We start from the raw sequence: 15,656 nt of genomic DNA, 5'->3' as shown, positions 1-15,656 counted from the left end.
CATTCATATATCCTTAGGATGCAAACGAACGAGACATCGAATTAAAAGTATTATTGATGTATCGAGCTATTAGAATTGGGTTGAAAATTTATTTTTTAACCCTCTGGACGCAGTAGTAAATTTACCAAATTTACAATCTAGTTACGTAGTTTTCAAATTTAAAATTTTACTATCAAAGAGCGTGGTATAGTAAAATATTTCGCTTATGGTGATTTTACAATAAATTCCTTACCAAATAATTACGGTAACAAATTTATATTATGTATATTTATAATATTTTTTTGGTGCACTCGTTGAGCGAGACACGGTGAATATTACCATATTTCGAAAATTTTGATCATACTATTTTTCCCAGAATGGTTGTAACCTGAAAGAGTAAAAAGAATAAAGTTTACTTAATAAAAATTTAGATTGCGTATTTTCAGTCTTTTTCAATTCTATCAAGGCTCTTAGAAAATGAATCTTATACTCTCCGAAAAATTGGTACACTCCGAATACCTAGAACCAAATACCAATACTCTCCGAAAACCTAGAACCAAATTAACAGTGGATTTACTGTCATCTTAATACAGAGTTAAGTTAAACCTTATTTTATTTCCAATTAAACCGTATTGCGAATTCATGCTGTCGAAATTTCCCGTTGTACTATAATATGGTTCAACTTGTCACAGTATATCCCAGTTCACAATATTGTGGTAAAACGTGCTCCAAAATTTCGAACAGTACTGGCAGATATATACTTCAAATACCCTCTCAAAATGCAAGTCCGTAGCTGTCTCAGAAACTAAGATTAAATGAAGTCATCAGTAAAACATTAGAGATTTAAAGGAAAGAAATAAACAGACTTATTTCTGGGCTAAAATTTAACTAATTTTATTGCTTCCTCAAGTAGTTAAATCATTCTAGTTTTTAGTTTGAGCATTAATCGCCTCAATACTATTTCCAAGTCAATAAATTATTTGATCATATTTTAATTAAAGTAAGCTTATTCTAACTAAATGGTAATCAAATAGGATGAAGATGTCTGTCTTAGGATTAAGGTGTTAGTAGTGTTGCCAAAATGACTTTTGAAATTCTTTGCACTAAATTCGAGTTATCTGAAGATATGGGAGTAAAGACTGGCGAAGCGTGGACGATGACATTAGATCACAATATCTCACCAGGAAAGATAAAATCCCTTTATAATTGCTAAAGGAAAACGGAAGAAAGTGTGCATTATCCCCTATAAAACGCATGGAAATGCAAAATCATCATTTAAAATATTCAGTTACATTTATCCGAAAGGTAAGTTAAATAATAGCTGCTTAAAGGCATTTATATCTCAATGAAATCGTTACCACATGCGCGGAAACATTGAAAAGTTGTGCAAAATTATTTCATCTCTAAAGGATTTCACGTTTTGGAATTTTCTATTCAAATAGTGATAAGGAGTAAGCAACTGGGAAATTATATAAAGACAACTGTTTTCAAAAAAAACAGTTACGGATTTTTTAATTTTTATGCTGTTTTGCCCAGGTAATATTTATTATATTCAATATTTTTTTGAAGATTAAGTACCACTTTTTTTAATTTTCCTTTACAAATATATCTGAATAAATAAGTTGGATTACGGATTTTTAAAATTAATTTTTTATGCTGTTTTGCCCAGGTAATATTTATTATATTCTATATTTCTTTGAAAATTAAGTACCACTTTTTTAATTTTCTTTTAGAAATATATCTGAATAAATAAGTTTGATTACGGATTTTTTAAATTAACTTTTTAATGCTGTTTTGCCCAGGTAATATTTATTATATTCAATATTTCTTTGAAGATTAAGTACCACTTTTTTAATATTCTTTTAGAAATATATATCTGAATAAATAAGTTGGATTACGGATTTTTTAGATTAACTTTTTTTATGCTGTTTTACTCAGGTAATATTTATTATAATCAATATTTCTTAGCATCACTTTTTTTATTTTCTCTTAGAAATATATCTAATTTTTGGTGATCAAAAAACTGTTAGATATTTTAATATTTATTTAAGTTAAAAATATTTGCAAAATATTTCAAAGAAATTTATTATTATCTAAGAGTTAGTTCTAATTCTAGTACTTCCTTTTATTCTGAAATTTCTTGAAAAAAAATTATATAATTTAGTTTCGATATTGCTATTTATTACAATACACGGTCAGAAATTTTGCAGCATGTCAAACAAGATCCTAATTCAGATTCACTGTGACATTAAAAGGGGGCTGAAATAAACTATATTATCATGTTTCTTAAACTTAACTCTACAATATTATGGCTCTATTCAATGAGTTAATATGGTTCAATAATTTACAGAAGTATGGTTCCTTTTAATACCTTATTATGGATGCAGGAAATTTGCACTGTATTGCGATTCTAGGTACCCATATTGTAGTTCAACTTTTAACTGGTTTTAATGAGAGTGTGAAAATGTAATCGAGGCCCTTATACATCATATATAAAATCTATATAGTTAAACATGACGTAAGAAAATCAAGTTTTGATGATGTAACAATTATTATAACTTCAAAAAACTTAAGTTTAATTGTTGTTACAGAATTAAAAAGGCACAAAATATGTTAATGTCTTTGAAAGTAATTGTATTAATTTATTTATGTACATTGTTCAATGAAAACATTGCAATGAAAACTTTCGATCTTCTGTCTGGATTTTTACTTTTTAATACTCAATCTTTATCGTTTCAAAGCCTAACCTTAAATTTATAATTAATTTTAAGTTACGAAATCAGACAGAAAATGCTTTTTCCCTGAATAAATACACCATTTTCCAACGAATTTAGGATCTTCAAATTAGAGATGGGGCAGTCGCAATATAGAAAATACAATCCCAATAGTTTAGGCAGAACAGTCGGAAGTTTAGACCCCTTCTTAATTTAACTTTTAATGAATTTTGCTACATCTCGTGAACTTTATAAGAGAAAAAAAAATTTGCATACAGTTCTGAAATTCATTTATCCAATTCATTCATAATTATTTATAATTTATAAAGTATCGTTAATTCATAATTATTTATAATTTTTATAGTTTGTTTAGTAATAGTTGAAGAAATTTTGAACTGTAAAGCAAGCAAATTTCTAAAATCATTTAAATCATTCAATCTTAAATTAATAAATGCAAAATTTTAACGGAAAGAGTTGAATATTTCACGGGAAGTCAAATTTTAAAATATATGGCATTTTAAAATTCTATAACTCAGAAATTATTAGACCATTTTCGTTCAAATTTGTATTTTCTGGTTTAAAATTTATAATTATCACTAATTCATAATTATTCACAGTTTTTGTTATTTAATTTAATTTATGATATTGTAAAAATACGAATTGTAAAAATTGCAAAAATACGAAAATATGATATTGTAAAATTTCGAATTATATATATATATATATATATATATATATATATATATATATATATATATATATATATATATATATATATATATATATATATATATATATATATATATATATATATATATATATAATTCGAAAACAGAAGAAAAAACACGAAGACTGAAGTATAAAAAAATAATAAGAGTAGATGAAAGAAAACAAAGAGAGTAATTATATTACTCAAATACCATTCTTTCTTTATTTATTTTCTCATTTATAAATAGCGAATATCTGTCTTTTGTGACAGTTAAAAGTGTTTTAGAGTGGGTGATCCTTGACATTTTGGCATACTAAATTTCCATACAACGCAGAACTCTATTATAGTATTTTTTTCCATTTGATTTTAGAATGATAAAATATTTAATAAAGCATTGTTTAACATTATGCCACAGATTTAGAGATGCCTAAACTGACTTTACTTACCTGTCCACTGGAAATCCATCAATGATCAAACAGTCTCAGATAAACCAATAAGAATACGTTGGGAATATGAATTTTCCAATAGGAATAGTGCAAATATCTAGTTGCCATTCAAGATCACAAAATTATGACAACTGATTTATTTATTTCCCTCAATGATATAGTTCAGCCTCTGGTTTGGACATCTCTATTGAAAGTAGATATAAACCAATCTTTTCCTAAACGTACGAAACCAATGTTATCCTAACATTAGAAAAAATTAACCTTTGTCTTAACATAATTATTTTAATAAACATTAATAAATATTTGTTTTCCATGAATATTTTATTCATGTAACACATAAATCATTTAAATCGCACAATAAATTAATTTAAATCTCGTTATATTGTAATATTATCATGACAATAGTTTCACGATAAAATTAGGTTTTTAGTTAAAATTATTTATTTACACTATTTATAAATTTAAGCCAACTGTTAAATAGCCAACAGTTTACATTGTAAGAAATTAATATTCTCTAAATATACTAATATTACTTTGCCGTAAATTAACAGCACTACTTTTTACTTCAACAAACTCCAAGCAAGTACATTTTAGTACAGAAATTCGAAACTTGTTGGAGCTAAAGTAAAATTATATTTATATTTTATATGCCTGGACGAAAATAAATTTCGTCGAAATGCCTCACCTGCTTCACTTATTTATAATAAAATACATAATTTTGCATTCATTTCCCTTCTTAAAAAATGTTTAAATTATATTCCTAGTGCTTTTGGTTATAAAAATAGATTACAAAGTATCCATTTCAGCATAACTTTAGTTAATCTAACACTGTCTTTATAAATTTTATTTTATTAAGTAACAAAAAATAACGTAATTCGTTTCAAACAGACAATTCTATATTCAAGCCATTTTTTAAAATAGTTTTATATTTTCTTCGCTTTTTGCAATAAATAAGCGATTTTGTATGAAGATTAAATTATTTGAAAGCAAAGTTTTCATCTTAATTCGAAATATTTTCTAACTCTGAACCGACAATAATTTTCTTCATTTATTATCATCAAAATAAAAATTTATATTAATTATACATTTAATTTAAAAATTGAGAATTTGACTGGTACATTAAAAGTAAAACAATCAAACCACATCCAGTAGGAATGCTTTTCAAATTTGTAAAAATCGCGAATTTTATTTTATTATTCATTAAGATTTTAACTTTTTGTATTTAATTTTCTGAAAAAAATATTTAAAATAACGATGAACAGTTATTATTAAATAAAGAATAATGAGGTAGCGTGAAAATTATGAATTGAATCAATCGAAACATCAATCGTTTAACTATTAGCAACCGTTAACCATTAAACGATAAACTTTTCAAAAGTTGAAAACGGCTTCAAAAACTCCGTATCACGGAATAGACCCAATATTTTAAAGTGATAAAAATACGTAATTGTTTGAAAAACGCGATTTTATGAATAATCTAATTTTGGAATCATTTTCCAATTTTCAGTTTGAAAAGTTTGTGATTAAGCATGATAAGACATATCAATATACTTTATGTGTAACTATTATTTCATTGCGAAAGTTTGTAAGTTGCGCAAAATATAGAAGCTATTTTTAACATATGATTTATATAAAATTTGAATCTGCACAAATTTAAAATTAGGGAACGAAATCCACAAACTATTAGCATGAATACTACCAACCTCACGAACTAACTCTCCCTAAATTTGATGAATACGAATTATTTAAAATATGATCTGTATATAATTTAACGTAAAACAAGTTTTCAAAAATTGGTAATTTTATTAAAAAAATTATGTAACACGAATTATACAATTAATTAAAAATTATTTTTACGGTTATTATTTTTTCGGTGATGACAGCTTTTATTAACATGAACAAGCCCTGTTTAAGCAACTCGTGAATTCCTAATCAGTTAAAAAAAATTTCAATTAAAATAAACAATATTAAAATTCATTTTTGAAAAATTTGGTAAATATTAGTTTGATTAGACTATTACTACTCCGACTGATGGAGACATAAATATTCCTTAAGAAATATTAGCAGCAATATAAAAAGTATAACTCAAATAATTGGGGTAGGTAGAAATTGCTTTAAGGATCATTGTACGGTAGCAAGTATTATTTCTTTATATTCGTTGGTGTGAAATGATTTGTATTCAAAATGCTGTACATTCAAAATGTTGTACATTCAAAATGGTGTAAAATTATACATATTCAAAATGGTGTAAGATGATATGTATTCAAAATGAAGAAAATAAGTAAACTAATTTTTTACATACAAAATTATAACATTATTTTAAATAAAGTTTCATTGAACATTACAATAATAACATTTCATAAAATTAATTAATTTTCACAGATCAAATTTGAAGTATTGTATTATTATAGCTTTTTGTCATGGTAGTATTTTAAAAAGGAATATTCTAAAGATATAGAATTTTCCTGCGATTTTAATTTACAACAATCTTTTTTTTATGCCTGAAAAAGGTTATTGATTGCTTGGATTAAAAATAAAAACACGCACGCAAGCATTCAGGAAAAAACCGGTCAATCACAGCATATTACAGCGAATATTATTTCTTTTAAAACCTTGTAATACCCAATAAAGTGGGAAACACTTTCATCAATATACACTTATGATCTTAAGATATACCAACAATTATCCAAATTTTGAGAGTAACAGTTGGTGAGATTCTCTTGAAAGTGATTATTATTTTTATTCTTAATAGAAAATAAATACCGAATTAAACGATGTTTCCTTTTATCGGTTGTTTACATTTTAACAACTATGAATGAAGATAAATAACCCGTGAAATCCATCACGCAGAAATGTTCTGAGGCAGATTATATCACCCTTAACTGTTTGATTTCCGGCACTCAGATTGACTCCTCCGGCAAGATTCAGACATTTTTCAGGAAATGAATCAAATGCCTGATATTTCTTGCCACGGAAATAATCAAAATTAAATGATTAAAGTTATGATGTAAGATTAAAATGAATTATTCGTTTGAATTTCTTTATTTCATCATTTATATATTTCAATTGATATTTGTATAATACTTTAACAGATTTCCTTGTAGAAGATTTGGCTTGAAATACTTTTAAAATTTTAAATATATGTTGTTGATGCTCATAGGCCATTAAGGCACTGGGGGAGCGATTGCTCTTGTTTTCCATGGTGCGATCTATGGCCAAGAATTCGACTTCTGCCACACCCGTTTATAGGGCGGACCCATTCGTACATCCATTCGTTAATCCACAGATCGTCCTTTTGACTTGAGCCAGAGAACGATCAATTTCTTATCCAGTACCCCCAGAGGTATATTTTGTTATGGGAACAGCGAGGACTTTATGACTTGACAGATTTAACTTGCACCAGTCACCATTTACTACACGGGGAATCTTCTGCCTGTTGGATTCGAACTCCCGTTCTCACGAAAATGAGTCCAGCGCCCTACCAACCAGGCTATCCCGGCCATATATATTTCCCAAATTTCCCTTTTACTTTAGAAAATTTTCAAAAGAGATGCAAATTTGCTCTGCTTTGTGAAAATGGCTTATCTTGTGGTAGAAAAATTTATGTTGATTCTAACGTTAGAAAATTTCTTTAAAGTTTTTTTTTTTTTGCCTACCTCTACATTTAAATAATTGAAATATTCATAGAACATGCCACTTTATTTTAATTTTCTTTTGTGAGCCTTTTAAAGTATTGGCGGGAAAAAAATTAAATGAGTTTTTATTTTTTCTTTAAAAAAAACTTAACTAGACTAAGCTAAAATAAAACTTCACTGAAACAAAAATTGTTGAAAACGGAGCAGTTGGCATCCTTGAAAAAATTCGAAGCGCTTGGGGTAATATCATGATAAGTCATGCTCTAAGGTGAGACTTTTACATCAAGATATTCTTTACAATTGCTTTCAGATCGGTACGTTAAAAGTTTCCTGAATTTCCCCGAGATTAAAGCACAATTCACAGAAATGTTTTCTCATATTATTTCCAAACCTATAAGAAGTTTTTTTGTGTATAAAAGCTGAGTTTTATTGAGTAATTAAAAATCTTTCTTGTAAACTAAATTTGAATGTTGAGTTTAATAAAAGCATTTTTTTTTAAAAAAAAATGGTTTTTAAACACAACTATGCTGTATTTTTTTAACCATAACAGTCGTTTAGAGGTAATACATTTCGAAAGTCTAAAAATGATCCAATGAAAGAAAGTATATTTTTAAAACACGTTTAGAATTTTAATCATTGCTATAAAATTCTGATACATACGTTTTGAGCTACTGTTATTTATCATTTATTTATTTATATTGCAATGAAGTAGAATAGCCTCTTATCCAATTTAGTTCTTATAAATATGATGAATTTTGGTAAGAAAACAATTGTGTTAAACTCATTTAGTACATTATATGAGATTCCATATTTTGGGTATATCTGACAAGACATTCAAAAGAAAGGTTAGTAATAGAATAAACAAGAGACAGTTAAATTACAAATTAGATTATTGGGGAAGTAAAGTTTATTTACTTTTCATATTAATCTTACGGAAATTGTATAAAAATGAGTTTTTATTCTGAGTTGTTTTCTAGAAGTTTGGTTTTTAAACTGCAAATTGAATTAGCCATTCCTTAAATGAGATTTATTATATAATTTCCTTTTTGCAAGCTCTAGGATATAAACTGCTAAACATTTGAATGTAATTTCTTTTTACAACTTCTAGGATGTAAACTGTAAAGCATTTAAATACTATTCTTTTTCATCAAGTCCAGAATATAAACTGTAAAACTTTTAAATGCAATTCTACTTTTCAAAGTTTAGAATGTAAACTGTAAAAATTTGAACTCAACTCTTTGCATAGTTGAAGATATAAACTGGAAAGTTTTTGAATGCCATTTCTTTTCTTCTAAAGTCTATATGGAGAAAAAAATCCTGGTACAATTAGCGTATTGTATCGCAAAAACATTTCAAGTGATGAAAAAAAATAATAATACATGCTTCTTGTAATAAAACCCAAACATACGGCAATTAAGTCATTCATATGTAAACGGTTTCTATTCATATGGTAACGGTTTGCAGTAAATTTTGATTTTCAAAATTGTACTTCTTTTTACCACACATTTAGGGCAAAAATACAAAACTGAAAATGAAAATTTAACAAAATAAATGCTTTTTATGCCATGCTCTAAAATATCTTAATAAATTACCAAATTTAGCACAGATTATAAAACAATATGACAATAATTATTATTAATTTTAACAAAATCAGGAAATAACCATTACCACCGTGCTTTTTGGAGTTCGAATAGAGCCAGAAATACTGTAAATTGTGTCATATTCCAATAGTTTTGGCCATACTTTTTTTCTCAGCGTAGGATGAAAATTGCAAAGCTTTTAAATGCAATTTTATTTTGCTAAGTTCAGAACGTAAACTTCAAGATTTATGAATGAATAAACTCCTTCTTTTCAAGATACAGAATGTAAAATGAAAAACTTTGGAATGCAATTTTTTTTTATCAAAGTCTGGTATGAAACTTTTGAATGCAATTAAGTTTGAATAATTTAGTAAATTTTTTTTAATTTATTTACAGAATTTAATTTTTCTCATATACTTTGAATTGCCTATATCTGACTTAATTGTTCATAACCATTGAAATAAAATTTAGAACGTTGAGTTTATACATCTCATTTATCCCTAGTTTTCATTTTTCAATTAGGAAACAATTACCTGAGGTAAGATGGTCAGCGTCTTCAGAAAACTAAACTGCTGGTAGCAAAACTTCTAAAAGAAGATGCGAAAACTCCCCTCTTTACCTTTGCAATTATTTTTAAAAAAAAATTCCGTTAGAGAATCTCTGCGAGGGATTTCTGATCAAAATATTAAATTTGAATGGTTAAGCTGTGTGTTTTCAAACGTCCATTTCGAAGTTTGACTACCAGTTTTCTTAGGACACCAATCAGCTTAATCTAAGAAGACCACTGCAGTACACTTAAAATTAAACAAATATCATCTTACTTATTTTCAACAACCAATGTTTTAAATCCCATGTCCTAAGAATTTCAAAAATATAATATTAAAATCTAATATTTATTCATTTTTAGGATAATGATTGATCTTAAATTGGTGTTCCTCGCCCTTGTGGTGGGCGTGGTATACGCCGAAGCATCGTGTTGTGTTTACTACCACTACTACCCAGTTCATCACAAAAAGTAAGTAAAAACCATAATAATATTCTCAACTTTCTAAATTATTTCGAATTTGTGCTTCATTTTAAGTACATGGTGGTTATGAAGTAACACTAGGTATTCGGAACCTTATTAATAGTATACTATTGTATTGTACTTTAGAAATTTGTATAAATATCATAGACTCTTAACCTGGTCCATGATTTTTTTTCAACAATTTTCTCTTCCGTGTGTCATGTATTAGGTTTGAAAAGATCTCACGTACCATTTTATCCGATAGTTCTTTCAACAAAAAAAATATATTGTTTAATTGTTTATTTTGTAATATTTATAACTGCATATTGTTTATAGCATTAATATCAGAATAGATAGTTGAAGTTCATAAGGAAATTATTTAAATTTCAAATTTTAAAAATTCGATGCCAATATTTAAAACCCTCTAATATCTTTTCTCAGTGAATTTCTCTACTTCATTTCCTTTGCTCTATTAAATCAATCATAAATTCTAGAAAAACGATTAAATGCAAAAACAGTGAACGCAGTTAAATTTAAGCATCATTTTTTTGTATTTTTTAACATTATTCAAAGTAATTTTTTGTTTATTCGTTCTATATGAATTGTGTCACAGTCACTCAGGCATTGAATATAAAACTGCCTTGTCTCCATAGTTAATCTATAAAAAATGATTGGTCAAAGTACATTGCTATTGATTCAAACTTTTCCTGGGCTCCGATTTAATCAAATTTAGAAAACTACTTTTTTCATTAGCTTGAGAATACAAATTTCGTCAGACCCGTTTAAAACAAATCGATTAACACAAATGATAAAGAAATACGAGATATAAGTAATAATGAGGTATTTCTAAGAATAAAACCCATGAAATCTGCCGTATTCGCAATTGTATTCCAGCCCTATTCCGTATAGTGTCGTATTTCAGCTATGGTATTAACAATTGTAACATCCCGTCTTATGGCACAAGCAATTTTAAAATCAGATTTTAAAAAATATTGGAGAGCACACTGCGTCAGATGACTCAAAAGTGAGAGATTAGTTTCATCAAATATTCGAGAGTTCGTTAAGAGTCACGTGATTTCGTGAAGCAATGATAATCAAAGATAACGAAATACAACCCATAAATTGTTAAACTGTTAGGGAAAAAATAATACTTTTAATTCTGAAAAAGTAACTGAAAACAGTGATCTCAATTGATGTACAGTGAGCAAAAAAGAAAGAAAAAAAAAGAAAAAACATCCGTATTAACTTTTGATCTAATGATTGGATCTTCACGTTATAAGACTCAAACTTGATGGTTCAAGGGGATGACCTCAAATATGCAAATTAATTAGTGCTGACGATGTTTTAAGTTACGAAATAGGACATAAAAACATACTTTCTCTTCGTCTTCTTCTTCTTCCTCAGAAACCTTCTTTTCAGATTTATAACCTCCAAAATATAGGAGATAGCTGCAGTCTGAGAAATATGGTCCCCACAGTTTGATCAGGGGAGCGATTCAAAGTTTGAACCCCGTAATGTTAATTTTACTTTTTTTGTGTATTTCATCATGTCACGAGAAATGTTCAATTAAATTGTAAAATTTTTGCACACAATTACAAAATTCGTTTACCCAAAGGTGCAAAAAATAATTTTTAGCAAATATTTATTTATTTTATTCAATAACTAGCCGCCTAAGGCGGCCAGCTGTCCGCCACGCTGAAGGTTTTCACAAATAAAGTTTTTTAAAACATAGCAGGAAATCTGAAGATTAGTGGACAATTAAAGTGTTCCTGTCCAGCAATTTTGTCTTCATATCCAGTTCTGCTGCAGATGTGTTATAGCTCTTGAGGATGTTTGAAATTATATAGCTACAACGCTTAAGAAAGAAAAAACTAAAATGCTAAATACATGGAAAGAACACGAAAACGAATAAATTTTTTATGGTATCAATTTCTATTTCTATATAATTTTTTATGGTATCAAATTCTATTTCTATATCTGTTACGTCAAGCACTCAGTTATTATAATTTGATCTAGTTGTGCTTGTATAATTTTGATCTAGTTGCGCTTTCTACGTCATTTTGTTAACATCGTTTGGTTTGTTAAACATCGTTTGGTTTGTTATTTCTAAGTTAACTTTCAAAAAATTGGCTGGCATCAGCATTTTTATTCTTTAAGTTGTTTATTCTTTCTTTTGGAATTCGTTCCTTTTTAGCGAAATGTTTTTCAACCTAATCGAATTCTTTGCCGACTGTTCTCTGTATATATAAAGAAAATAAAGTAAATATTTTTAAAGTGTTGTGAAAAGAATTTTTAGTTGTACAAAGTACTACAATATCGCTATAAAAATTATCGTCTTCACTTAAGAAAAAAAAAATAGAGCGTGGAAAGAAGAAGAAAAACTTATTATAACAATTATGAATAGCGACAAATATATCAAAGCGAAGCGTTCTATTTACGTATCGAATATGTTGCCACATTTTTAATACAAAAGTTAAACTTTTCTCCACTTTAATAAATGTAAACTAATGCGAACTTTACAATTAAATTATTAATTCCTTCGTATATTATTGGTTTAAGTTGTCGAAAATTAATGTTTCAATTGTGAGGTTCGCATTAGCATTCATTTATAAGAGTGGGGAAAAATATATGCATTTTTTAATAGTTTTTTGAATATGGCTCTTTGAAGACGAAAAAGCAGACGAAAAGCATAGACTTACAAAATGACTGATAACTAAATAACTAATCAAAATTTTTGAAAAAGAAAAAAAATACTTCTTCATTATGTCAAAACACAATTATGGGCTGAGTTTCGTGCCTGGGCGAGGCTTCTGGGGCGATATATTGTGATTACAGACACACACACACACACAGCCGCGTTTATTATTATGTATAGATAGGCGAAAAAAATTTTTTAAGGTATACAATTTCTTACATCATTTTAAAGTGCATAATTTTACATGGTAAAATACAAAATTTGAGCAAAATCGGTTATCCTGAGAAATCAAATTTTAAATATACGACTTTTTTAAAATTCCATTTTTAAGGAGCTATTCAACCGATTTCAATCAAATTTCGTATTTTGCCATGCGAAATTTCATACTTTAAAATTAATGTAAGAAATTGCATACCTTACAATTTAAAATTCCTTCGGTTTTAAGTGCAAAAAATTCTCAAATCGCTTAAAAAGATTTGGTAAAATACGCAAAAGGTGAAGTTCACATTAAGGGATCCAAACTTTGAACCCCTCTCCTGGCCAAATTATTGTGACCATATTTTCCAGAATGCGGCTAACCCCTATATTTGGGGGTCAGAATGCCGAATTCGTGGGGGAGAAAGGTACGTTTACGCAGATAAAGTACGTTTTTGTGTCTGATTTTGTAACTAAAAATATTGTCTCCGCTAATTAATTAGTATATTTGAGGTCACTTTCTCGAACCATTAAGTTTGAGTCTTAGAACGTGAAGATCTGATCGTTAGATCAAAAGTTATTCAGAGTGGTCAGTTTTATATTTTGCACACAGTATGTCTTTTACTTAAAAAGCATGGCAGTAGAATTGATTGGAATATAATGCAGAATAATAGAAATTTTAAGATGAAGAGTAATATGTAACCGTGGACAATCAGGTGCTAGTTTTGTTATAATTTTTTAAACTATTCTTTAATAATCAACGCTTTTTTTTAAAGAAATCATTATCTCTATAAATTTACTTTTAAGAGAGTTTAATAATGCTTCGTTACATTTCTACTCACTATAAACCATTTCCTCTCTCTAACATTTCATTATTAACTCCATTTTATTATTAACTCCAGTTCATTATTAACTCCATTTTATTATTAACTCCAGTTCATTATTAACTCCATTTCAATTTACTAACAAATATTTAAGAAATTTTATTTATTTCTTATTAAACTATTAAGTGTGGTGGTTCTTAAAATTTTTTATGTGCACGTCCCTTTCAACACAACCATGATTTCTGTATACTATAACATTATTATCATCATCTGCCTTTAATCTTGATGTAAAAAGAGATTATGGTCATTCTTTTTCTCCTAAGTTATCTTGAGATCATAATTAAAACATTAACATGAAATATTTAGTGTTATGATCATAAATAATTTTTGTCGTTTCATACAGCAAAGTTTTCTTAATTTTTCTATAAAAGAATTTGCGTATTAAATAATAATCCTTAAAAAAGACTGGTTAAAAAACTAGTAATAAAAAATTATTTTTTGATATCTTTACAGACCTGAGAAAAAAGTTATCGTTATTAAGAATGATCAAGAACATCATCATCATCACCATCATCATCATGGTCATGAACACAACCATGGGCATCATCACGGCCATGAACACAAGCATGGACATGAGCATAAGCATGGTCATGCTCACCATCATAAGCATGGTCATGATCATAAGCATGGTCATGAACATAAGCATGGACATGACCATCACCATGGTCACGAACATAAGCATGGACATGACCATCATCATGGTCATGAACATAAGCATGGACATGATCACCATCATGGTCATGAACATAAACATGGTCATCATCATGGGCACGAACACAAACATGGGCATCATCATGGGCATCATCACGGTCATGATCATAAGCATGGTCACGATCATCACCACAAACATGGTCACGAACACAAACATGGTCACGAACATAAGCATGTCAATCATCATGGTCATCATCATGGTCATCACCATGGACATCATCATGGACACCATCATGGACACCACCATGGACATCATCATGGTCACGATCATAAGCATGGTCATCATCATGCACATCATCACGGTCATCACCACGGGCATCATCATGGACACCATCACGGTCACGATCATGGACATCACCACGGTCATCATCATGGGCATCATCACGGTCATCATCATGGTCACGATCATAAGCATGGTCATCACCACGGACACGATCATAAGCACGGTCATCACCACGGACACGATCACAAACATGGACATCATCACGGACATGGTCATAAGCATGGTCATCATCACGGGCATGATCATAAGCATGGCCATGATCATAAAGGTGAACACAAACATCATCATGGTCATGAAAACAGTCATAAGCATCACCACGGACATCATCACGGTCATCACGGCCATCATGGCCATTCTCTTGACTTGGATGGACATTATAGCAATCAAAAACCTCAAGTCCATAACCTTTTTGGTTTTCAGTATAACCATGTATAAGCTTTGCAAAATTGTACTCACAATGATACGTCTGAATTGGTGCTCAATGTATATAAAAAGAAAGTTGTTTATAGAAATTAGTCTAAATATTTCCGCTTGTAACAAATTTCTGTGAATAAATTTCGCTATTATGCTTTACTTCATAAACACTTTTTTATGTAAATCGCTTCATAAGGATCCAATTCATAATTCCTCATTTATATACAAAAAATACAAATTATTTACAAATGATAATTGCATTTGAACCGCTATATTTCCATTCCGACTTAATTACGCTTTAGAAAACTGAAAACAATATTTAAAAATCAAATGAATTTTTCGCATTACTCATTGAACAACACGATTCAACATTCTCCCATTTACATAGAAAGATTAGAGTTAAGT

The 15,656-nt window shown here is 28.5% G+C and overlaps 1 protein-coding gene across 1 annotated transcript; it reads left to right on the top strand.

Moving 5' to 3' along the window:
- Nucleotides 1–9,972: 9,972 nt before the first annotated feature.
- LOC107456281 (uncharacterized) lies at nt 9,973–15,390 on the top strand. The gene is made up of 2 exons (XM_071178724.2): nt 9,973–10,078; nt 14,297–15,390. Exons 1-2 carry the CDS (start codon nt 9,975–9,977, stop codon nt 15,270–15,272), a joined length of 1,080 nt encoding a protein of 359 aa, XP_071034825.1. The 5' UTR covers nt 9,973–9,974; the 3' UTR covers nt 15,273–15,390.
- The last annotated feature ends 266 nt before the right edge of the window (nt 15,391–15,656 follow it).

The sequence above is a fragment of the Parasteatoda tepidariorum genome, chromosome 6, assembly GCF_982258835.1.
Source record: "Parasteatoda tepidariorum strain Cologne lab strain chromosome 6, Ptep-v5.0, whole genome shotgun sequence".
Lineage (NCBI taxonomy): Eukaryota > Metazoa > Arthropoda > Arachnida > Araneae > Theridiidae > Parasteatoda > Parasteatoda tepidariorum.
Note: the sequence above shows the minus strand (reverse complement) of the source record. Positions and strands in the feature narration are given on the sequence as shown.